At 35.2% G+C, this 27,372-nt stretch overlaps 1 protein-coding gene and 1 pseudogene across 2 annotated transcripts in view; both read right to left on the reverse strand.

Annotated features, from left to right (window-relative positions):
• Positions 1-8,051: 8,051 nt before the first annotated feature.
• OLFM3 (olfactomedin 3) overlaps positions 8,052-27,372 on the reverse strand; it is a 42,472-nt gene continuing 23,151 nt past the window's right edge. For both annotated transcript variants that reach the window (XM_021690121.1, XM_021690120.1), the window contains 2 exons: positions 9,820-9,926; positions 8,052-8,729 (listed from right to left, as the gene is read on the reverse strand). In XM_021690121.1, the coding sequence (XP_021545796.1) occupies positions 8,052-8,729; positions 9,820-9,926 (785 nt within the window). The remainder of the gene's footprint in view (positions 8,730-9,819; positions 9,927-27,372) is intronic.
• LOC110580425 lies at positions 15,609-16,045 on the reverse strand (annotated as a pseudogene).

The raw sequence follows: 27,372 nt of genomic DNA on the forward strand, positions 1-27,372 counted from the left end.
TAGAATAACGGATAGGAGAAAGAGCTTGGGGACCATGTAGTTAAGTGGCGTTCAACTTCTTTTTTTAAACAACAAAAAATGTTTTCAGACAATAAAACCTAAACGTAGGAACATTTTAAAAGGTAGATAAAAGTGAGGTTCTTTATTGGAAGTGGTGAGTGAGGGTTGTGGTTCGTTTTCCCACCTCAATTAAGTTTGTCTGTTTTTTTGTGGTAGATTCGGAAGGATCCCTATAAAAACCTCAAGCTCTAAAGGGCAGTTTTTGAAAACTGCTGATAAAGCCTCCTGCTTTCATTTACAGAAACCAAGAAATTTTCTCAAAGGCATATACTTAAACCTAACTTCAGAACTAATATTCTGCCTCTGCAAGAGTTGCTTGCAGTAGATGAATAACCCATCTTCACTAATGCTACTTAGAAGGCATTACAAGTTGCATTTACTTAGACTCACAGGCAAATTAATGACCATCAGATTTCTTATTGGTGCGTCCTTTGAAAATACAGGATAAGGAAGGAGGGGGTAACACGTGAAGAGGGGAGGAATGGCTCCTTTACTTTTCCCTGGCCTGGTAGCACATGCCCTTTTGAGAAAACCCTGTTGTGCCAAAGACAAAGTCTTTACTTATAGGAAAAATAAAGGCAAAATTAGAAATAAAGAAGTTGAGTGGGTGAAAACTTAGATGTTTTTTCCTTTTAAAAATGAGTGTGAAGGGGAGAAATAAGGCAAATAATGAGGGTAGCCCTTTTAAGGTATTTTGTCCTGTAATAAAATTCTATACCATGGAGAGAAAATTCACCCAAGAGAGTAAATTAAGCCATTTTTATCTTCTTTACACTTCCTGTATTTAAAATCTTACTTCAGTAAGAAATGGGGATTTGTTTCCAATAAAACAAATTTGGAAAAGTCAATTTCTCATGATGTTCTCAGAATGGAACAAAGTTTTTAGTGTTTTTAGATATGAGAAGATACTCCATCTTATACTTCTTTGGTTATTAACAGTTACTGTGGGATTATTCTGTGTTAGAAACTGCCAGGATATATAAGGAAAATAATTAATTGCCCCTACTCTTGAGAAGTCCATACTAACTTGGAGGAAACAAATAATGTGATGTGATAATTTCAGTAATACAAGATTAATACTTTGGGAGCACAAAAGAATGACTTTTTTATAGACTTCAGAAATAAGGTAATATTTTAAGTGAATTCTAAATGATGAACAGGAATTTAATGAAAGGGAGTAAGAAGTCAGTCTTGACTGTGGATTATGAAGGAAGGTATAAACTTTACCCTTTAATCCGACTTGCAAAATGAAGGGCTTGCTTGGTCAGGGAGCATTTCATAAAGCCATAGCTGATGGAGGTAGCCCTTGGCCAAAGCAAAAGGTAAAGCTGATTATATAGGAGAGGAATCAGGTCAATATTCAAAAGAAACGTTTCCAAATAGGGCACCCAATTCTGAGTATAGAAATGGAGATGAGAGGGTTGATTGAAGAGAGCTAGGAAACACTGAGTGAACCGAACAAATTGGAAGGTAATTGTTGAGAACAAACATCTGAAATAGGCATTGATTCAGATTTTAGACATGTTTAAATTTTGTCGTATTTTATTTGTCATAGAAATCCCATAATGTGAGGGAAGGTGCATTTAAAGAGCCAAAGGCGTGGTAGGAAGCAAGGCTGAGGATGGGATGATATTTTTGTTAAGTGACGTAAGAAGGAAGAGCAGTGGGGGCAGAGGGCAGGTGAGGGAACGATAAGTACTTTGGTTTGGAACATATTAAGTGTTAAGTGCCGTGGAACATCTATGGAGAAGTATAGACATTGAAACATAAATATTCTGCTTTCTTTTTAGGGATAAAAACGTTTGCCCTCCCTATTCCATAGGGCTGTTCTAAAGCCTTACATGAAAGAATAGAAATGAAATAGCCTTGAAAAATAGAAAGCCATGTACAATGGAAAGAGTTCTTTTGGTTATGTTTGTTCAGTGCACATACTCTAAGGAAGAATGGCAAGAAAAGCTAATCACAAATTAATTATGCATATTAGCCACTTTGCTGGGCCAAACTTTACCTGAAGGGCAGGAATATCACTTATATAGAAATTCATTACTTATATAAAGAAATGTTCTGTTTCTTTTTCAATGCATACTGCATATTACAAGAGTAGTTTCTAACAGAGTTTAATAAAGACACTGGAGGAGAGAGAATAAAAATACTTCTTTTTATTATTTTTGGTTCACATTGAAGTAGAAGCTAATGGATGTCTTCTCGAGTTCTTTGGTTGGGAGGGGGGAAGAAAACATCATTGACAGAAGCAGCTTCAATGCTTTACTGACTGGAGGTTTTTTTTTTTTTTTTAATAAAATCTTTTTATTTTCTGTAGCTGTAGATTGCATACATATCAAAACCAAGGCAAGTGTTATAACCTTTCCTTTTTTTGCTGTTTCTGTGTTGCCACAGTTGCTAATTTCAGAAGAGTAGTTTGCAGTTGAATTTGATGAAGCACACACCACATCTACTCAATTTCAGTCAGATTCTAATGGGGCTGCCAAAAGGCTGTGCTAGAATTTTAAGAAAGTGTTCTCAAGATTCAAATAGTTATAGGAGCCTTTTAATAGAGACCCTGGGTCACTGAATCTGGCAAGAAGGTGCCCTGAAGACTGGATCACAGAAAAATAATTAGATTTGGACAAAATATTAAATCCCTTTAAAGTTTTTATAGGGAACAACTTAATCTTGAGTTCTTCTGAGGAAAAAAATTACCAATAATATTAGGGTGTTGATTTTTTTCCTCTCTGAAGCAAGCTGAAATTCTTGGATTGCAAGACAGATAACAGACATTCAGTGCTTATCATAAAGATGTTCAGTAAATTTGTGATTAAATTAGATTGCATTGACATAGTGGTGATCTTTTGGTCATGGTTTTTTGGGAATGTGATGAAAGCTGTGAATCTTCTACATGAAAGAATGTACAACCACATATATACACTAAATTTAGCACATATTTTCAGGGTTCAGCCATGCCCAGAAGTATATCCTCAAACTCCAAGTTAAAAAAATAACTTCTGCAATAGAGACATATTAAATATTTGATCCATGGATTCTAGGAACGTAAAGGAAGATGTTCAGTTTTGTATGTGGATTGGACTTGTGACAGTCCATTCTTTGACTGAATTTACCATGGCAGGCTCCTTCTAAGAGAAATTGCCCTTTACTGTTCTCTCTTATACATCACTTTCTACCCCAATCCTGCCCCTAGCAAACATCCACTCACTTTTTATGACTTAAGGTATTTATTTCCTTCACAACAATTAGTACAATTAGAACTTTTTTTTCATTAATATTTTCGTTGCAGCCTGTTCTTACTAAAATGTAAGCACATGAAGAAAATCTTATCTGTTGACAGCTGTATCCTTAGCATCTAGAAATTGTCTAGATACATAGTTTGCTCAGGGATTATTTTTCAAATAAATGAATAAATAATGCTGTATTACCTAGCTGGAAAGCCCAGAAACTACATATTGGTAACATATATGAATTCATGAAGTTAAGAATTACAATATAGACAAAGAGGTTAGCTGATATGTATTACCAACTTCAGTATGATAAATTTCTATAACATGCTTGAATTTAAAATGGCTGATGCTTCTTTTTGCTCATTCTTTTGAGGTCTTTTCGAGGCCTTTGTCATACAGTATTTATTTTTTGGAAATGTCTGCTGATAATATGATATTTCTAGGTCTGATTGTGGTAGGCAATGATATATTATGGCAATATTTTGGTTATTTATTTATTTATTTATTTATTTATTTTAGAATATGGGTGTGAGCTCTTAGAGCTTGGTAGGGATGCAACTTTGTACTGAACTGCATTTATGTGTCTGGTATCAGCAAATTTCTCGTAGCACTAAGGTATTCCTGAGAAGTTTTCCTTATTTACCACATTGCTCCACATCTCTAAATAGGAATAATGTTTTAAGATAGTTATAGTTATGAAAGGTACTAAGTACTCTTGGCAAGGTACAGTTCTAGGTCCTTATATCATTTTCAGGACATGTTTAATAATAACTTATACTTGTAAAACTTATTTGGCAATCAATGAACTGAGCTTCAAAGGGGATAAGTTTTCTGCCAACCAGTTTGACATTTTGGAGACAAAGCAGAATCCAAACAGGATTAAAATTGCTCTAAGTGTAATGGAACAGGTCACCCAAAAGGGATAAATTAACATAATTTTAAGATGTGAATCTGATAAATCAGCTTGATAACGTAAGTTTGGGAGACTTTCTTTCTGATTGGTTAAAGGGTAGAGCAGTTTTCTATTAAAGAGACTGTCATCAGTTGAATTCATTATTTCATAGAAAAATAGCTAAAAGATTTTGAGGTTGGTTTTCCTTCCATAAACTGCTTTCATTGTATTTTTTCGAGTATAAGTTAAATTCAAAACAATATATTTTCGAGTATAAGTTAAATTCAAAACAATATATTTTACAAAGCCCCAGACCTTCTCTGAAGACTCACTGATTATGAAAAATTATTAGCTAAGAGATTTATTTATGCTAAGCTTACTTAATTTTAGAACCAGAAACCATTCCATGATCTTGATTTCAGTATGGATATAGCCTACTGAACTGAGTGATATTTAGTGCCTCTGAGACTTTCTAGAAATCAGTGTTTCTCGCTATGAGCAGTCAGAGATGAAGGTTTTGTGTCATCCTGTAACAGCTGAATTTTAATTTAATGCTCCCTGCCTATAGTGCTAGGTAGACCACTTGATAGTAGTTCTTCTTGTGATCCACTTATCATGTGATGATGGAGAAGGCTACGTAAGATTTGTCTGTGAATGCCCATTCTTTTATAATGCCATAGGAACTCAAGGTGTTCATAAAGGATATAATGGTACCTTCCTGGTCAAGTCAGCAAGGTGCCATTTTTAAATTCTGTCTTCAAAAGAAGACAGAATTCAGCTTTTAGAACTCTGCAATGTCTATTTTTTCATATTTGCTCTAATTCGAAGGAATGGTTTTAATTTTGCTATCAGTTGCATTCAAATTTAGCATTTGGAGAAATGATTTGGTAATCCTGAGTGCTAAGGAGACCAGTAGGGTTTTCTTTTCTTCTTCTTCTTCTTTTTTAATCTACTCTTTAGGGAGAATAAAGCTAAAGGATTATTACGTGTAAAACTTACCTTCAGAGGAAAATAACTTTTATTTTTAGGAGAACATAAGAACAATTTTGTATAGTTACATTTAAAAAATAATTCTTCTGTGTGAAAAATTTATACTTGTAAGTTTGGTAGTGATTTGAAAGACCATTTTCTTATTAGGAATAAATTGTTTCTGAAGACAAGATTTCATTAGAAGGAGTACTACGGATTACAAAGGATGAAATGACGTATGAGTATGGTGATAAAAACCAGAAATTCTGAATTTATGAGAAATCTTATCTAATTACTTGTAATGTTACATTTAGGCATATCATTATTTTCTCTTTTATCCTACATATTAGTAATGTACTGAAACACTATCATTTTGTGAACTAATAGATATAAGTGTAGATAATAAGTATTGTGATTCAAGTGCCACAAATACAAATGTCACACAAACACAATCAGACCATAATCATGTTATTATTTGAATGACATGGAAGTTTGTTAATGATCTGGTTAATTCAGAAAATACCAGTTGCACAGTTCATTTAGGATCAAGCTTGGATATCTTTACTGATAAGATTATGTAAATGATTTTAAAGTAGTAAATTATTTCCCTCATAAAATTTATTTGAGATTTAAAAAAACCCCAGTGATTAGAGTAAGTTATTATTTCAGGCACAAAACTGATGATAATTTATTAAGAAAAATGCTTTTGAACTGTAAATGTTTAATGCAAATCACATTTTTAAACTCATGTTACCCCACTTCTATGACAATAATAAAATCTGTGCTTGCCCTAGCAGCACATACAAAGAAATTGGAAATGGTGATGATACCTTACAAAGAAAACAATAAAGTGCTTTACAAGCTGCACATCTCACAAAAAAGCCGTGATCATCCAGGTTTTGAATGTATGTGATACTATATTACATAATTCTTTTAAAAAACAAGTAATGAAGACCCAGATATCCATCAGAGGCCATCTACTTAAAAATTATTTCATTTTTGAAATTAACTTTCTTTCTTCATACAAACTCTTGATATACAAAGTATTGGCTGATTATTTTTGTGGTGTGTGTACAATGACAAGTGAATCCCCTAAGTTTTCTAACTCTCAAAAGCAGAGGAGAACTTATATAAACATTTTAGAAGAGAAGACAACATTGCAAAAGGACCCAGAGTGGTCACCAAGTCATGCTAACTTTTTGTAGGCAAAAAAGAAAAGAAGTCTTTGTTTAACAATCTCAAGATTGAGTTATTTAATTCTATGACTTTGACAGTGAGATATTTGAGAATTATGTTTTGTGACATTTGAAATGAATTACTCTTAAGTGTTAGCATTCCTTTACACAATGCTTTATCTGAATTATTATATCCTTACTTTACAAAGGAAATTGTTATTATGTATGTGTGAAACTAAACATTTACCACAATTTAAGTTATACATTATTTGTTATAGAATATACTTTTTAAACTGTAAAACCAACCCACACTAGTTTCTGTAAAACTGCCTTAGGTAAGTATTCTTAACATATGGAAAGGACATCCAAACTCAACGACATGTTTGATAAATATTGATTATGTGTTTTTGGAGTTATTAAAACAAAATATTCTTAAAGCTTTCTTTTTTGGTTACATTATTTCTGTGCACATTATGAATCACGGTAACAAGGGGTTGCCTTCCCATCTTGTTTTCTGAATTGGCTTTTGCACATTTAAACTGCACAGACAACTTCCAAATCTTCCCATCATTTTCTTTTGCACTAATATTGCCAGTAACTCTCCAGAGCTCATAATGTAAATCTAGATGACCTCACAGAAATTTTCTTTTTAAGAGTTTCTATATGTGCTTCATGTACCTTCAGAGTCCTGACACAAGTAATTACATTATTGCAAGTTGTGTGTAAAATTTAAGTTAAAACACTAATATATTTATTTATGAAGAACAAAATTTGGTTGGTTGTATGATAAATGAGTTAAGTCAACTCAAATCCAAAATTTTCTGACTCAGTTGCATCTTTGCAAGCAACAATACAGGTTGCTTTCAGTGGCGTGAACAGAGTAACTCATCTGTAGTGAATCAGTTTTAGCATTCAGTATCAGTGATCCAATAAACTTGGTAAAAGAAATATTCTATGTAAGGGATTTAGTTTGATTTTTCCTTCTAGCTTATGAATTTAAGTAAAGGGGTAAGCCGAGAAGATATTTCCTTCTTGACCATACTTGAAAATTGTCCCGTAATAATTACTGAGATTAAATTCAGTGTATTTTATAAAAAATATTACTTACTTTCACAGAAGTGAAGAGATACAATTGCACAATGGTGGTTACAATGGTAGAAATACATATTGCCAATAAAATGTTAGCAAGAGATTTAAAAATGACTGTACAGCACCGCATCAGAGAATTCTATAACAGCAAAATGAGTAATATATTTTTTCCATATAAATAAAATCCTTAAATCTTTTTTTAGAAATAAATGGGAGGAAAGTGCTTTTTTTTCTAATTCCTACCAAAATATTTCCTGATGTAGAGCAAAAGACAGTAAAAAAATGACAGAATTAAAAAAAAAAAAGACATTCATGCATTTAAGCCATCATTAGTCTCTGACTCTAATATAAGGCAGAACATTAATCTTTTGCAAAACTATAACTTTAGCCACTTAAGCTCTTTTTAGTGCTTTTCATGACAAGGACATGATAGGCCCTGCAAATTTAGGAGTTAAGATGTGTTTCCAACAGGTTAATTTAGACAGGCTCGGCTGATTTTTGACAAACCAACTTTATAATAAAAAATGCTTTGGAAAAATGATGAAAAGTTATAATAAAGGGAAAAGAGAAGGGGTTCTATAGAGTTTATCACAAATGACGCGGTTATGATCAATGAAAACAAATTACATTTGCTTATGTGTCATCCTCTGTCTTAATAATGTGGAAAAGGGTGACATTGAATAGGACCTGGTGACCATTGTTCCAGGCATAAAGAGCTCTATCTCTTGCGTTGTAGTCAAGCATGGATATGTGAAAGTATTGGTTATGAAAGGGAATGTCCGTGTACTCATATGTGGAGGTTTTGGTGGAATATGAATAATACACCTTGGCTCCCGTTAAGTGGGAATTGGTGACATACAGTGTCCCACAAATCATGAAAGATTCCCCTGCACTTCTCTTGGGATAGCCAGTGCTCCAGCTCTTCATCACCTCCAGGGTATCTTGGTTAAGTTGACTGATGACAATATTGCCAGCATTTTGGTTAGTTGCATACACAGCCCACAGCCCAATCTCATCAGCCATTAGGTCGATGTCAGAGAATCCACCCCATGTATAGGGGTAAACGTTGTGAAAACCAGCATACTCGAGGCTTCGTTGGGCAAGCACTCTCCCCATATCAAAGCTGTATTTGATGATGATGTTACTCTGATATTTGTTAAAATAGAGTGAACCGTTGTAGACAACATGGTTGGTTCCTGCCCATTTGAAAGGGAGGTTGTATGTCCTTGATTCAGCCCCACTGACAAAGTCTGCGATTGATTTGTACTCACGAACAATTTTATTGTTAGTATAACTGTCCATGTACCAGACCTGAGGAAAAGGGAAAAAAAATAGGAGTGACTAAATTCTGTACTTTTCTGAGAATTCCAAAGTAAAGACAGACTCAGCACATTTTAATATCACCATTCTCAGGATCTGGAAGCCACATTATTTTACTGCTGACCTCCCACAATGTGATAGCACTGCAGGCAAAAATAGTGGCATTTTCTATGTGGAAAGCAAAAACTCAATTTACTGCCTTGAAGTTGATGTGCTTTCTGTTCTTTTTATGATTTATTTATTTCTTTGACCGTTCAGTGCATATCACTGAGTGAACTAAACATGTATCAATGCAAATCACATCACTTTGTTCAGCTGATAGATCAGTGCAATCAATGATAACTGCAAACAAATATCACCTTCAGCAAATGTGTTTTTTGCTCTGAAAATTATCGTCTAATTTTATTCATTTATTTCTCCTTTATGGATACCATAGAAACTTATAGTAACTCTTGTTCATTGGATCAGCTTATAGGTGCAGCTGCTTTTTAGTGTAACCATTTTATTAATTTGCCACTAGTCTCATTTGCATGTAACCCTTGAGAATCTTAATGTAAACTGAGTTTTGTAATAGATCATAAATAGCTCTATGTTAAGTTTCCAGTATATTGATTTACATAATACAGGCATTGCCAACTTATGAAAATATACTCCAAAAGTTTCAGTACTATTTACTTTAAAATTACCTCTAGATTCCAGGGATATTTCAACTTGTTAGTGAATTGGTTGCTCTTGAGTTTTTCACTTAGTGGTTTTTTTTTTTTTCCTCACACTAAGGAGCAGGTTTTAGAAGGAGTATATAGAGAATTTTGTATACTTATAATTAGCTCTTTATTAGCATTAAAACAAGACTAAAACTAATAAAAATAGGACTTGCTTTACTGGTGAGTTATAGTATGGAATATTTAATAAAATAAGGTTGCTATAGCTATGTTAATATTATCAAATTGAGAATAATTGCAAACAACGTAATAAAGTTGAAAGTTGAAACTAATATTCCTAAAGAAAATAAATAATTCAATAGACATAAAGTGCAAATAAAACATGATTCTAAGCAAAGGTGTTTGGGGAAGCAACATACTCTATTATTTTTTTCAGATGCTAAAGGGTCTGTCATCCAAGCGCCAAATCGGGTTCCAGATGTCTTGACTGTAATTGGGCCTGTGATTTTCATCAATTTGCCACATGCTGAAATTGGAGAAACATAAACATGTTGGGTGAACATGACCAATGATTGCAACACACAGACTTATACCAAAGTCAAACTAATACCATACTCAAGAGCAAAGAAAGGGATCCTGAAATAAAGCAAATCCATGAGATTAATATCACATATTCTGAATGAATGATCATTCATATTGGGTGCTGTGCATTTAACTATAATTTGAACCATGAGTAGCTGCTTTTTCAATGCTCTAAATCTAAAGAGTGGGAGTTTTAAAATAGGAAATGATTTGTACAGTCTGGAAAGAAATAGTGAGGGAAGTCATTATTATTATACCAATTTAGCAGCTGCTTCATTTAAGTAAAAAAGTCAGAGAAATTAAACAAATTGACCATGGCCTGTTTACCTGATCACCAGCTCTCCTATCTTTCCCCCTCCCCTATGGCTTGAGACTTTGGACAACTTATACTAAGCCAGAAAGATCTCTATAAGCTGATTTTAAGTTTTGGTGAATGAGCAGCTCCTGTGAAAGATATCTTTATAGAAGATAGCAATAAAAATTCAATCACAGTCTACCTGAAAGAGGTAGAGCTTTGAAGGGTAAATGCCTTGTGCAGGGCCTGATACAGTAGCCGTTGAAGGTGCAAACAAAAAAAGTCCAAAAAACTCAAGCCCTCAAGACCCTGTAGACACGTGCAGCGAAAGATATAGAGTATCAGTCAATGCAGTACATGATGAAAAATTAATGACTTTCTTGACTTTCTTGAAAAATTGTAATATTCTTATCACCATAGCTGCAAGATTTTAGGAAAAGCTCAGACTTCATAAATGCCAAAACCTAGGCCAAACAGAAACCCAGGCATTTTCTAAGATTTTAAACAGCAAAAATTAAAAGTGACTTACACATATTGTGAAAGGCAATATGAGTACCTATAAATGTTGACCTTTAGTCTATACAAAGGAATACCTTTCCCATCCATTTATGCCCCCTACTTTCCCCCTTATGTTCTTTTTTCTTCCTTTGCTTAAATTTTTTTTTGTTCTGTTTGTTCAGTGTTTCTTCCATTTTCTGCCTATCCTTAGAGTTTATAAATTTCTAGTTAGTTCCTTTTCCCGTGTATTTGGAAGATAAAGAACAGATTCCCCAAAGCAAATCAAGGACATTACTAACTGTAGTTTGAAGCTTATTTTGACTCCTTTTTCTTGATATGTGTTCCTCATAAGAATAATTTGTAACTGGTAAAATACTAAGCTGTTCAGTTAGGAGGATGATGGATGATAACGTTATATTTTGTACTATTATTTCAGTGATAACTACAAATTTAGTAATCTCTAGCACTTCATGAAACCTGAATGGAATACATTTTTCTCCTTTCATGAAAGAAATCAGATATGATGGCATTTTTATATATTTTATATAAATGAATTACTTTATAATTTCCTCATACCTGATAAACTAGGCAAATAATTAAAAAGACTTCATGGCATTATCTGTATTGAATAGCAAAACACTGGGCTAAACCTATTTAGAATATGTCAACTCAACTTGGTATAAACATATGGACAATACAGGGATAAGTACTATCAATTTGAAATAGGCAAAAGCAAATACATTCTGAATGAATCTCATTGAGTATATTCTTTGCACAATAAGTGAAAGTAATATGATCCTTAATGATGTCCTACATAAATATTTCTAAGTTCATAGATTATAAATGCATGAAAATTTCAAGAGAATTGAAATAAATAGGAAGATATCCCATCCCCTGAAAAAACACCACAAAACATGTTTTCCCCCCTTAGGCATGAATAATAAATTCTTTTGTTAAAATACAAATAGCAAAATAAGGTAAAATATGAAAAAGTAACTCTGGCTTAATATGATGGACTAATACATGTGTTTATCTCCTTTTTTCCTAAGATCTAATTAAAATGATAGTAAAGGAGTAAAACATGGGTGAAAAAGCCTAAAGCAAAGAGAGTGACATGAGAGTCATCAGTAGAGAAGAAAGTTTAAACAATTTCTAGAAGGCAGAAGGTAGTAGAGTGGTAATTGTAAGACGGTAATTGTGTAAGTGGTAATTGTAAAAGATGTAGGATAAGATAAGATGCATCAGTGTGTCTAAGCAGAAGAGGCAATTGCTAAGGAGGGAGCTGCTTTGAAGAAGAGAAGGGACTCACAAACACAGTTACTGCAAGGGTTCTGGGAGTGATATAGCGCATTGAAAGCATGCCTGAAAAGCAGTCAGTCCTGTCTTCATCCCTAGATCCAGGACCCCAGGAGGCAGCTTTAAAAAAATTCTACAAATCTGTGTTAAATACTTGAAAAGGATTAGGGCAACTAATGTTGGCATTGGAGCTCCAGAACAAAGGCTCCTGCATTCTGACATGGGTAGCCTTCTGCCTTACTCATTAGGGAAAAAAGTGGCAAGCCCTACCTAAATACACAGTTTCCAAGCAGATTTATTGTTCAGATCTTTAAAAATGAATGGATAACCAAGGATTAGCATGTGTTTTCAAAAAGCTTACAATGAGGGGCGCCTGGGTGGCTCAGTCGTTAAGCGTGGGCCTTCCGCTTGGGTCATGATCCCAGAGTCCTGGGATCGAGCCCCACATGGGGCTCCCTGTTCGGCGGGAAGCCTGCTTCTCCCTCTCCCACTCCCCCTGCTTGTGTTCCTGCTCTCGCTATCTCTCTGTGAAATAAATAAATAAAATCTTAAAAAAAAAAAAAAAAAGCTTACAATGAGAATGACTAAGGTAAAAGTGCAGAGAAAACAGACCCCATAAGAAGAGAGAGAATACAGAGCAGAAGAGATACTAAGGTACTAAGATCTTTAGAGAGTTTTGTATACTGTAGACCGTTCACTGTAAAAGGAAAACACAAAAGAGCTACTAGAAGTTAAAAATATGATTACATTTTTAAAAATAGGTTGGAAGATAAGGAGCTATCCCAAAAATTAAAACAAAAAGATAGACATGAATATAGAAGAAATACAGATGCATGTAGGATCAACCACAAAAGGAGAGGAAAAGAGTAAATTATCAAAGAAATTCTGCAGGATTCTTTCCCCAGTTACAAAACCTAAATACAGGTATCCTCTACCCTTCAAAAGTCTGTGTTACCCTGAGCAGTGAGAGTGGTGCCACCAAGCTCCTTTCCTGGAACTATACTCAGAATCTCAGCATCAAGCAGCTGTAGCTTTGAACTCTGACTATGAGCACCAGTACTTTATCTGGATTTATTTTGTGCATCTGTTAGCTAGATGTGTCCTAAGGTATCAGAAAAGCCTGAAAGAGGTTATTTTTTGGGTCTGGAAATGCTCAAGAAATTTTCTATATAAAGTAATGGTTACTGCTTCTTTTAATTTGCGCCATTTTGGCTTCTGAAAGTTTTCATAAGAATGCTCTACTCTCATATAATGGGGGAAGCCTGTGTTCATACTAAAAGGGCATGCCATAATGAATGAAAAAAGATTTAGTCTTAGAAAATTACTGTGACGTTTTAGAAGATTAATAATAAAGGGAAGAAAATGGAACTTTTCAGAGAAAGAATGTGAGTTGGTCACATGCAAACAGGTAAGAATTAGACTGGCATTGGGCTTATCAATACTGGATTCTGGAAGACAATAATCAGTGCCTTTATATTTAGGGGAAAAAATCAGAGGAAGCTATACTAGGAATATTGTCTCACATGTAAACTTTCCAAAGTTTACCTACAATGTACTTTTTCTTAAGAAGTTACCTGAGCATATATTGTAGCAAAATAAACAGTAAACCAAGACAGGGGAAGACATGAAGTCAGGAAAACAGTAACTTCTTGTCCCAGAATGACAACTGCACAGTAGACCTTGAGAGCAGTTAGTCCAGAATGGACAGACATGTGCAGGAGGGAGGTCTCAGAAATAAGAGGAATTGATCTATGGAAATACTATATGAGATCCGCTAAGAAAAACTGGGTATGGCAAAGTCAATTATTGAAGTACAAACATAAGAGGAAAATTCATTTCAACTTAACTCTAGAAATTTTCCCTTTTGAATGTCACAGATGATATGAAGTTGGACTCAGAGAAAAGGAATACATCAGGGTCCAGCACTTAGCTCCTGAAGAACAACATGAGCATTGTCATAATCATGAAAACATTTATGTTTAACTTGGAGAAGCAGCCCATAAACTAATTAGAGAATACTTAACAGATATTTAATCTACTCTGTGATTATGGAAACAACAAAATGTTTCCAACCATGATAACATAGAAGAATAGGTAAAATCCACACTATGAAAGAATTAAAAATTAGGAGAAGAGAAGAAAGAAAGATGGAGGTGTAACTGACATCATATTTAAAAATAGGGTGTTAAGAGAGCTTTCCTGTAGTTGATGAAAAAAATAATAAAAACTTAAATCTGAGGTGTGAAATTACAAAGTTGATAAGGGTTGAGCTGTATTATGAGGAGACAAGGAAGTGCCTTTGGCTAAGTGACTTAAGTCTGCATTTTGCTGAGCAGAAAGTCAGTAAACAATGTCCAAAATTGATACCCCCCCCAAAAAGTGGAAAAATAAGCATATTTTTAGAGATACACATTTAACCACCTGAAGCCCCAACATTGAACTTAAATGTGGTTGCCTCTGGAGAAGAGTTCCTTTTTATTCTAAGTCCTTTTTATTCTAAGCATATAATTTTCTAGTCATGTGCATACAATATTTAAATTATAATTTTATTTTATTTTTTTAAGGATTACTTATTTGTCAGAGAGAGAGAGCAAGAGAGAGAGCGCACAAGCAGGGGGAGCGGCAGGCAGAGGGAGAAGCAGGTTCGCCACTGAGCAAGGAGCCCAATGTGGGACTCAGTGCCAGGACCCTGGGATCATGACCTGAACCGAAGGCAGATGCTTAACCGACTGAGCCACTCAGGCGTCCCTAAATTATAATTTTAAAAGCTAAAATAGTTGCAAAAATTTAATCTTAGCCATTAAATTTAAAAAGCAAAAATCACATTTGTGAATTGCCTATTGAAAAATAATTTCCACGTTTTTAAATGCTGTGCTTCCTTGCAGGTCTAGGAAGTAGGTGGAAATTAAAGATTGAAATAGTCTCCAGAAATGAAAGCTGGGAGTATTCTGAATTTTAATTTGGCTTCAGTCCTGTAAGGACTAGATTGAAATTCTGTTCTTTAAACTTCCATCACTGTCTTAGAGTTGACATGGCAATCTCTTTCTCTTTAATTATTTCAACCTTAAAACAATTAGAATCCTTACTATGAATTACATTTATCGGTTATTTCATAGAGATGTTAAGAACAGCTAATAGGTGATTACATTTGTTTGTACATGTGTAGGAGCTATACTAAGAGATATTATGCATGTGATTCAAGTAGAAATGCTGTGCATTTATTTCAAAATAGTGACTATGACCTAGGAAAAATATGACCCACTTTGCATAGTGGGTCTGCATCCAACAGCACCTATTAGCTGTTCTTAACATCTCTATGAAATAACCGATAAATGTAATTCATAGTAAGGATTCTAATTGTTTTAAGGTTGAAATAATTAAAGAGAAAGAGATTGCCATGTCAACTGTAAGACAGTGATGGAAGTTTAAAGAACATAATTTCAATCTAGTCCTTGAAAAATTAGCCTAAAATTTCTTGAAAAATACCTTATTTTTATTTTTTAACAGTTTTTATTGAAAGTTTTATATAACATTACTTTATTCCTGCATCTTCTCAATTGTTTCTTCCTTATATTTGCCCTCTTCTTTTTTTACTTGGCGAGATTTGGCTTTATGTTCAAGGATTTTTTGGTGGTCCTTATCCAGTTTTAGTTTACTGATAACCATCTTGCTAGGGTGGATGCCCACATGGGTAGTTGTGCCATTTGCCTTCTCCCACTGTACTCATTCAATGTCGGTGACATCTTTTGTCCTGTAAACCTGGGCTACTTTGCAAATTTGCTGACCTTTGTAGTGTCCTCACCCAACCTGTGCTTTATCATCTTTTTGTATGGGCTTGCACTGAACATTGTACTTCTGTCTGAGCTTTTGGAAAGAGAAGAAGACATACTTTTCCTGTAGGTGTGAAAAGGTGCATGAAAATGCCTTTTATGGTTCTTGCTCTAGTCAGAAATCACAAAGGGACTGAATTTCATTTTGGCCCCTGGCACTTCAATGGTGGCCACAAAAGGAAAGAGTGAACATGTCTTTTAAAGATGAATGAGCTTTTGGAAAAAAGATACCTGGAATCTCAGAAGCCAGTTAAAACTAGTTCTGGATATAGATCAATATAATGTCTCAATATGAAACATAAGCACAATGGAATGTTCATTTCCATAACACTTTATATTCAGAGGAAATGATGAAATGGAAACACAGGAAGAAATTATAGTGACCTCAAGTTGTTTTGGTACTGAAAGTGAATGGAGATTTTGTAGTTATGGAGTTAACACTTTAGACGGCCAGACTCTACAATTAAAACTCAAAATGAGATTTTTAACCTTCTTTATCAGCAAAGTCAGATCCTCTAACATAGGTAGCCTCTATTGCCTCAAGACTGAAGCATAGTTTGGACAAAGCAAGAAGACACAAAGCCCATATTTGCCTCAGATAAGTGCATATTTCATGTGTTGATTCATTTTATGGGTGTGAATGAGTTTCTGGACTCAGTTTATGTAACATAACTTTAATATGAATTGAGTGGATGGATTAGTTAAAACCTGTACAAGAACTATATTTAGGACTAGGAATTGTGCCTTGAATCTCATATAATCAACATTTCCAAAAACTGACAGCACATCAGTCGCTTGAGGTGTCTTGGCTTCTGTGGTGTTTGGATATAACCCACCTTTTTATCCATATGGCAAAGGGATACTGCTGAGCTTAGATCACCTAGACCAGGAATTAAGATAGAATTTACACCAGTACTTAAAAGCTTCTGACATCTAAACTAAAAATGACTTTGCTTTCTTCTTGTAGCAATGGACATTTTCTTTGAAATACCCTCTAACCAGTTCTTAGTATTTAAATGTAAAATACTTAATTTATTCATTTAACAACCATTTACTGAGAACTTATGTGCCAATATTGTGCTTGGTGCTGGGAATATAAGGGGAACAGAGAGACAAAATAGGTCCATGTGTTGTAGCTTCTCAAAATACCATCGCTTATCCTTTCCATATCTTATTTTCTTCTTCTTTTTCCTTTTTGAATCAATTGAGAAGGGAAGTTAAATGAAGAAGTGATTTCAGACCAAAACTATATATAGAGAAAAAGGATGTAGCATTGAGTGCACTGAATATCTCTTGATATTAAATAAAAATTATAGAAAGTCAGCCCTGAGTACTAAAATATATAAGTACCATGAGAGACTATGGACTCTGAAAAACAAACTGAGGGTTCTAGAGGGGAGGGGGTGGGGGGGATGGGTTAGCCTGGTGATGGGTATTATAGAGGGCACGTACTGCATGGAGCACTGGGTGTTATACGCAAACAGTGAATCATGGAACACTACATCAAAAACTAATGATGCAATGTATGGTGATTAACATAACATAATAATAAAAAAAATAAAAAAAATATAAGCACCTCCTCCATTAAGACAGCCTACTTAGGTAACTTGAAATTTATCTAATTTTAAACCACATTTACCTTTATTCTTCTACAAAACATACTTAAATTGTCAAACAGAAAGAAACAAGCAAGTTCAGCTAGTTTCTCGTTTAATTTTCTATAAAAAATGAATGTGAGGGAGTGCCTAGGTGACTCAGTCAGTTAAGCGTCTGCCTTCAGCTCAGGTCATGATCCTGGGGTCCTGGTATAAAGCCCTCCTTCAGGCTTCCTGCTCAGCGGGGAGTCTGCTTCTCCCTCTCTCTCTGCCTTTCCCTCACCTCCTTCCCTGCTCCTGCTCTCTCTCTCAAATAAATAAATAAATAAAATCTTAAAAGAAAAAATTAACATGAGGGCCAAGAAAGGACATATTTAGCAATTGTATTTCTTATTAGGTCTCACTGATTTTGTCTTGCATATGTGTCTTAATGGTAGTTGTCCTGAGTGTGTGAAGGAAACCTATCTCTATAATCTAGCAAGTCAATATAATTTTGCAAACTTTAACTCTGTGAGATTTCAGTGAATGTTTTTGTTTTTGTTTTGTGAATGGATTTTTAAGTTAGATGTAAACCAGTTTTAAAATAAGCATGTGGGGTGCCTGGGTAGCTCAGTTAGTTGAGCGTCCAACTCTTGATTTAGGCTCAGGTCATGATCTCAGGGTTGTCAGATTGAGCCCTGTGTCACGTTCTGCACTGGACATGGAGTCTGCTTGAGATTCTCTCTCACTCCCCTGCCTCTCCCCCCCCACCCCCGCCAAACCGCTCATTCTCGCTAGCTCTCTCTCTCTAAAAAAATTTTAAAAAGATGCATGTGAAACTATGGGAGCTCAGTTCCAAATAAAGATATTTTATATGTAGTCTCTGGCCAGAGAGATTCCTGTGAACATTTATGAACTTTGTGTTTTGCATTCTTTGATTCTTCTATGTGATTCCGCTCCATCATTTTCCTCCATGTCTGTCACCCATTAGCTATCTCCCATCTGCCCATTGTGTAGTGCCAGTCTTTGTCTTCTTGGCACCACCCTGGGTTTGATCTTGATCCACCATAACTTTCCACCCCACAGTGACATTCTCTGAGTAAACCAAAATTTATAGCATTAATCTATAAAGTGCACCTGAAGTGAAAAATTATAATGGCTCAAAGTATCAACAATTTTAAAATAATAACATCTTAAATGAGTCATTTATTCATTGACTCATTTATTCATTTCATTACTCATTAATTCATCAAGCTAAGATTTAATGAGCATCAAGCACTGTTCCATATACTAGAATTACAATGGTAAGCAAAACATGACACCTCTTTTTCTGGTGAAGCTTCCATTTTGAAGAAAGGGAATAAAAGAAAGAAGCAAACAAGGAAATATATCAGGTAGGAAAAATTTTAATGCAGATATTTAAGTAGGATAATTTGATAGTGACTTGGGGGGTCTGCTTTAGATTCGGTGAGCAGGGAGGACCTCTCAGAAAGGGTAATATTTAATCTGAGATCTAATTGACAAGAAGTTAGCCATGGAACCATAAGTTGAAGGGACGGACATTCAGGCAGTGGATCAGCTAGATGGCAGTATCTTAAATTGGGGGGGGGGGTTTCCTTACTGTCTGGATATGAATACTGATTCTATTATTTACTCTCTGGGGATCTTGAACAGTTTTTAACCTTCCAGTGTCTCATGGATAACAACAGTAATAATATCTATTTCACAGGGTTATTGGGAAGATTAAGAAATATATATATAACTTAATAAATATTAGCTAGTCTCACTGTTCTTACAAAGGTCCTATATCTGGATATGCTTGGTGAGTTAAGAGACACAGAAATTTAGAGAAAAAAAGGAAGGCCAGTGTGTCTAGAGCACACTTGGAAAAGTAGAGGAGGTTAGAGAGATGGTCCAGAAGAGGAAGCTATGTAAAGTCAGAGTACTTGGATTTTATTCTAGGTATGATGGAAAGCTATCAGAGAATTTTAAGAAGATGGGGGAGTGACAGAATGTGAGCACTACATTTTAAAAAGGTCACTTTAGGTAGCATATGGAAATTAATTACAGAGGGTATACAGTAAAGGCAGAAAGACCAGTTAAGAGATTATCACATTGGTCCAGGTGAGAGATGATGGAAGTGGTGATGGGGATGGAAAATAGTAGATGGTTTGGGTTATGTTTTTTGGGATAAAGTTGACAGGACTGGCTTCACAATAGATGTTAGGATGGAAAGTAAAAAGAGGAATTGAAGAAAACCTTAAATTAAAAAAATAGTCCATGATAATACAAATTTTGGCTTGTTCAGCTGGGAAGATTGTATTGCCATTTACTCACAGGAAGTGACTGAAGAAGGGATGGGTTTGGGAGAAAAGATCAAGAATTCAGTACAGATTATTTTAAGTTGTTCATGACTGGTATGCATGCCAGTGGAGGTGTAAAGAAGATAGTATAAAAATCTAGGGAGCATTGACACCCTTTTGAGACACAGTTTTAACAGTCTAGGGAAAGCCACAGGCTAAAATTGCCTTAGAGAGAGGACATACACAGAAAAGAGAAAATCATTTAGAACAGAGCTGTGGGGCGTTGTGACCCAGCAAAAGAGCTCAAAAGAAGCTACATATGGGACCTAAAAATAGTGTAGTGTTAAGAAAAACAAAACAAAACAAAAACACAGCCTTTTAAGAAGGATGAAGTACTGGCTTGTGGGGAATACCACTGAGATATCTAATAAGCTCCCAGAAATGATCATGGAAGTGACCAGCAAGAGTCACTGGTGATCACAAGAATCAAATGAAGACAGTGTTAAGAACAGAAGCTGGATCACAGTTGGTTTTGAAGACTGTAAATTAAAGCAGCAGCTATAGAAGATTCTTTCAAAGGAGAAAAAGCAAGGGTCATGGGAACTTTTTATTATTGTGCTGACGTTATTAAGAAAAGTTTGTTTGCCTTTAGGGATAACCTAGTAGAGAGGGGAGATGGAAAAGAGAATAATTAAATAAATGAACTCCAGCAGTAGATGGGAATCTATTTAGGAACCATGAGTAACTATGTCTCTAGGTATCTGTTTATACTGTTTTGGGGAAATGGGGGAATATACTTTATTTTTATTCCCACAAATTCCCAGAAATTTTCAAGGAAATGTTTGTATGGTATATTCCATCCAGGTTAGAATGCTGAGGTGGGTGTTAGGAGATCTGGTTCCTAATCTAAGCTGCAGCATTAAATTATCATGTAAAATTGGATAATGCACTTACTCTCTGGGATGGAGTTTCCTCATCTCAAAGATGGAAGTTCTGAAGCTTGTCATTTTCTTATTCTAATTAAGGAAACATTGAGTGGATAGGGGATCAACAAACTTTTATATGTTGCTGGGAAGAAGGTGGTGTTTGTGGTTGTGGTAAAACACAGGGTGATCATGGTCATCATCATCATCATCATCTGCTCATATTCTTGGGAAGCAAAAAAACAAGGCTGTCAATGTTGCTTTCTTCCCAGTTGAAGTTTATCTTCTAAATACTTATTTGATTCTGAGCTAAAATTCATCTTGGTAAATGAAATTGGTAAAATAAAGATGCAGGAATTTATAAACAACTGGCTGCTTTTTTAGTTATAATTTTATGGATATTAGTGTTAAGTGAACACAGGTATTTTCAGATTCTGAAGGAATGCAGAAATTGTAGAAATAAAGTAAAATAAACAATAGAAGTCATTTCTGTTTCTTGGCTCCCCAAAGCTAGTTTTTGTTCAAATAAATCATTATCTTTCTTACTTCACTCTCACTTTCTGTGAGGACAAAGCCAGACAGAAAGTATAATTTCCCCAAATGCCTAGAAGACAAATGTTCTTGCAAAAGAGGATGGCAAAGAAGGAAGTTAAGAGTCTTGCTTCAATGATTTTCTTCTGCTATGCGCCTCTGTCTACAGTGAGACACATGAAAATATTAGCATTTTATAATATATTGCATATGTATGATTGTATACAGAAAATATACTGAATAGATAGTTTAGGAAACTATTTTATTTTCTGATGACTTTTAGACATTAAACTTCTTATGATTAGTTGCAATCCATATTTATCAATCAGTAGCTCAGGAAAATATATCATTTGGGATTCAGCAGATCTGTTGTTTGGATCAATGAAGCAAAAAACCACCTGTCTTTTGTTTATTTCTTCAATATATAATTGTATCTTGTAATATCCTGGACTAACAGCTTCTGGATTTAAATCCTAAAGCCATGCCCATATAAGTAAATTAAATGGAGTTGTGAATATCTTTATGACAGAATGTTATTTCTTTTTACTTAAGGCCATTGGAGAACTCATGTAGCAAGAAGTAGATATGATTTGATCTTTAAAGTCTATTAAAGCTACTGAAAATAAGTTTGTCTCTGCCATACATAGTGAATTCTCGTATAGTAAAATCTATGTAGATTACTTAAAATTTTATTTGTATATTTAATCTTGGCACTTCCACTACTGAGACAAAGGTGGTGAAAATGATGGACCTAACTGATTATTGGATAGGGCACTAGAATGAGTTTTTAGTGGGTGTCTGGTAAATAAGGCCAAGCATAATATGTTTCTAAATACCTGTGTCTTTCCAAAATTAAGTTTTAAATTTATTAATTTATTGTAACTAGCATTTTATAATGTATTGCATGTGTATAGTTCTGTATATTCAAAAATACAATGAATAGGTAGTTGAGGAAAGTGACCATTTTATTTCTCTTGATTTATGCAACTATTCTTAAAATTATCTCAACTTTTTCTGGGATAGAGCTTATATTATGAGCATATGTTTCAGAAGAAGCCTAGTTAACATCCAGATCGAAAGGAGCAAAATTGTATTATGAAATCCCAAATAATTTGGCAATTCATGCTTGCTTCTGAAAGCACAATTTTTATATCCTTGGAAGTCTTACCATTTAGTTGTAATCTAGGAAAATGTAGGACATAAAAAGAAAGATAAATAATAAATCAATTTATGGTAAGATATACCAATTACCCAAAAGTGTGCTAAAATAATGAAGGTTCCAGGATTCTGGAAGAATGAGTCATCACCAAGTACTTGGATACTGGAGCAATTGCATTCTGTATTACAATCTAGAATTTTAGGGAAAGTAGGACTGTCCTTGCTAAATAACTCATTTGAAGATCTTCTCAATTTAATTTTTGGGATTATTCTTGTAAATTTCCCCTACTAAATTTCCAAGTTAAATCTCACTCCACTTCACTCCAGGCACACAGTTTGACTTTTCTATTAATTCCCGCTTTCACTGAGATTTTCAGTGTCTCTTGTTTTAAGTGCTAGGTAGAACCAAATATCATGTGTTTTGTAATGAAATGTTGCATTGCCATTGAAGAAAGGACAGATGGCAACAGAAACAAAGGTTAAAGAAGGCTGTGCTTTTGTTGTCTTTTTTTTCCCAAAAGAACTTTGGCTTTGTAAAAGATACAGATGTTTTATATATGACATATACTGATTTATTTCTTGAGTGCAACATAAAGTTTTTTATTTTAAAAATATTTGCTCTCGGGGCACCTGGGTGGTGCAGTCAGTTAAGCGACCGACTCTTGGTTTTGGCTCAGGTATGATCTCAGGGTCATGAGATCGAGCCCCGCGTCAGGCTCCTTGCTCAGTGCAGAGTCTGCTTAAGACTCTCTTTCCCTCTCCCTCTGCCCCTCCCCCCCCTCAAATAAATAAAATAAATTTTTTAAAAAAATATTTGCTCTCAAACCCTCTGTTGACACTAATTTTTACCTACTATGTTTCAGGTGTTTTATGATGGTCTAAAAGAATTCAACTGGAATAAGACATAGATGGCCCCTGATCTCTCAGAGGAGGGGAAACTTGTCTTTAAGGGGGTAAAGATTAAAAAAATATAAAAAAAGGTGTGCCAAGTTTCATGGGGAGTGGGATGGGGGACTCTGGGAGACTGTGCCGGGGTAGCCAACCACATACAGGAGCAATCAGAGAAGGCTCCATAGGAAACTTGGTGTCTGGTGTGTAAAATGCAAAATCATTAGAATTTGGATAGGTCAGGTGGAAGAATCTTCTATGACAGGGTAGAAGAAGGTCCGTGTCCAGCCAAGAAAGCATGCATGACTGAGGAACTGAAAGATTAGAATGGCTAAAGCTTATAGTGAGTACATGATGAGAACTTGTGAAAAAAGGGCTGGAGAATTAGGCAGAATCCATGTCATCACGACAGACCATGAAAAGCTATTTGGATTTAATTTTAAAAGAAAATCATTTAAACATGGGTGTAATATGATTAGATTTGCATTTGGAAAAGACTACTCTAAACACCTCATGTGGTGGAGAGGGAATGACTTCAGGTAAAGGGGAGTGGGTAGGAGGCCCCCTGCAGTAACCCAAATGAGGGATGATGAATGACGGTCTGGGTTAGGGTGGTGGAAGTGAGGAAGCAGGAGAGAGGTGGTTTTAAGAGATTGGTTGGAGTAGAGGAATGATGTGAGTGCACGTGAATGAGGCTTAGGAAAGGATAAAAATGTCTCTCTACCTCCTTTCTTTCTACAGCAACAAAGAAAGAAATCTGGGGATGAAATCTGCCTTTGAATTCAGAAGGAACTTGGGTTTAAAGATGCTGCCTCCATCACGTACCTTTGGTAAATTAATTTAAACTGTCTGAGCATGAATTGCCCATAAGAGTGCCTAACCCAGAGTTCTTGCGGTGGCTAGAACTAACACAGGTACAATAGCTGGCCAAGTGCTTGTCAAACAGTAGGCTGTCTGTACTGATGTTGTGGTCTCCTTTTGTGCGTATTGCAACTTCTTAACAGTAGAGGGAGACAGGGTGCTACTACTCATCTTTGTAGCACCCAGTACTTACCAGAGTGCCGGTACATTCTGGAGAGTCAATAAATATTTGTGGAATGAGCAAATAAGACTATTACCACATAGACAATTTGCTTTCCCTTTTAAAATCTAATTTGGCATAAACATGCCAGTAACCCAAATTTCATACCTGTGACCTAAAGTTTTTTTTTTTTTTTAAGATTTTATTTATATATTTGACGGAGAGAGAAAGCGCAGAAGCAGGGGGAGAAGCAGAGGCAGAGGGAGAAGGGGGCTCCCCGCTGAGCAGGGAGCCTGATAGATATACGATATATAGATATATACGGGGCTCCATCCCAGGGCCCTGGGATTATGACCTGAGTCAAAGGCAGATGCTTAACCGACTGAGCCACCCAGGCGCCCTGACCTAAAGTTTTGAGTGCTCCTGCTACTTCTCTCTATTGAACATGAAACCTCAAAACTGTTAATAGAAAGATGCATCCTGTGGTTCACTAGATGGCACCACACCATTGCCCTAAAGTAGAATTAACTTGAAGGAGTGGGGGTGTGTGTGTGCAGAGGACTGGAAAGACTGATTATTATCTACATTAAACATCTATTGATGCTCTCAGGGTGTGTGAGAGCTTTAACTGTGCTTTTTTCAGCAAATTCTCACATGCATATAATTATATTTTGCATGTCTAGGAATGGGATATTTAATTAAGCACACGAGACTTTATTCTGTCTCTCACAGGAGAAAATTAAGCAGTTAGGAAAGAGCATTACTGTACCTCATTCAGGCCCACTAGGGTGCATTACTGTTGAAGATTTTCTCCCCCTTAATTTCTATTTTCTCTAAAACCTTAATTCTCTAGTAGAAATAAGCTGAATGGCGCCCTAGTGCTCTCAATGACTTGTGATTCCTTTAGCGCCTTGTTTACTATTTGGGAGTAACTTAGACCTTGCAGGCAATGAGGTTAGTTTGTTTTTTAGTATCTTAAAATTTATGTGATGTATAGTGTGACATTTTCCCTAAAAGCAAATTCACTGAAAAGGTGAGTGGGAATGCATTCATCATTGTTGCAATTTTATTCTCTTGCCCCAATCCATTTCTGCCTTCTGCTAATTGGTTGTGTGCATTGAGAGGCTTTTGTAAAGAGTGAAGATGCCATTGATGGATGAACCTTCTTGCTCCTGTTACTATACTGAGGATACCATGATTATCCAATGTCCCACTATAGATCCAGACAGCAGAGCAACTGGATTTTAGATGCTTTGGAACATTGAACCTCTCATGTTTTTTTCCTGTACATCTCCTGTTAATGATCCTGATGTTGATAACATCTGTTTTCTGAGTCCATGTGTTCTGATATTTTGATAATTGGGCAGTTGATAGGAGGCCTGGAGTTAAAAGAGTTCTCAGAGATAATTTCATCCAATCTTTATTTAAAGTCCCAGGAAATAGAAATACAAAGTGGTATGAGACTATTAACTTAAGGCACCACTCTCAATTATGTGTTTGTGTTTTCTTCTGCAAATATACGTTTCAGATACTTCCTTTCAAACTGGAGTAATTTTTAAAAGGACAATATGAAGATTGTGTTATTTATTTTTTCAGGGACCATGTAACTTCATACTCATGGCATTAAGGCAGTCTGTCTCTACCTGGATATGTTCTTTACATTGTAATTAATGGTTGTGATCCATTTGATAAATATTTTTTCTGCTTAGGAGACTCTCAGTAAGTAGTTCTGATTGTTCTGTAGATCTGTTCTGATGGAGAAAAGTACTCAGTTCTTGGGACAAAAAGCATAAATGAGTTAGAGTCATTGCGGCACCGCCTCTCTACTAAGTAAATAGGGATCTCAGGACTACTAATAACCTAGGAAAGAGTTTATAACATGTGAGAATTAGTTCTAATCTCTTGTGTAAGGTCATATCAATTAATTCAAATTGCAGACATCTCATTAAATAAGAAAGTTGAATACTATTTTATTGCTGTTAGATATTTGCATTGGTAGCTAGGTTTTGTTTTTGGTTAGTTAAGATAAAATTAAATATTAACTAGTTAATGCAGTTAATTTGACAGTTACATTCTTTCAAACTTTGTTGTCCGTGAGGACAAATTAATAAAAAGAGGCTTTGATGTTAAAATATATATATATTGTGGATCACAGTCCTAAGGCCTGAGGACATCATGGAAACATTATCCATGGTTCAGTAAAAAGGAGTAGGATGAATTTACGTCCACTTAAATTTATCCCCTTTGTCCCAGATATCATTTTCAATATTAAAGGAGGCTGTGTGTGGGAGAGTTATATGTGAACTGAAAAAAACAAAACAAAACAAAATGGGATTGTGAAAGAGCTGAAAGGAGTGTCAATTTCATTTCCTAACTGCAACATTATTTCTTGCTGAGTCAACTCTGAGAGAATATGTGTTAGAAGTGAAATTCATTTCTAAAGTTAAGCAAATTCCAAGAATTTCCCATGACAGTCCCTCAAAAACCTGACTGGCACACTTTAAGGTCCAAGGTGTTTACTAGCTAGAACTATTCTATTGCCTATCCTTCCTTTAGTAGAGTGCAGGTGTACTTAGCAGATATCTGGTCTTAGTGTACAAAGCCTGTGGCTTGAGTTTATTGTGAGCTGGTAGGAATGACCAAATGAATTGATTCTCAGAATCTGGAGTGATTCATCTGTAACAAAGAGACCTCTTCCAAAATAAAGTCCTACACAGACCAATCCTATGCACTGTCATTTACAGAAAATCTGTAACCAAAAATTTTATGAGCTAATAAAAATGCATCTGGATATTTCTTTGTAACCCCCAAAGTAATTTAGATAGTGAAGGCACTCAGTTCTTGGACTGAGATTTTCTCCTCATCTGGTTTGGTGGACACATCATCTGGCAGGCTATGTAATATGTGCATCAAACTAAAGGCATTTTTTTAATTTAAAAATAAAATATAACAGAATTCACTTATGTCAGTAATATTTACCTGTTGGATATTAGCAATAAACTTCATAACATTAATTATAAAAGAACAGCATATAAGGAGGTTATCTAAGTGCTATATCAGATAAATAATTCCT

The sequence above is a fragment of the Neomonachus schauinslandi genome, chromosome 4, assembly GCF_002201575.2.
Source record: "Neomonachus schauinslandi chromosome 4, ASM220157v2, whole genome shotgun sequence".
NCBI lineage: Eukaryota > Metazoa > Chordata > Mammalia > Carnivora > Phocidae > Neomonachus > Neomonachus schauinslandi.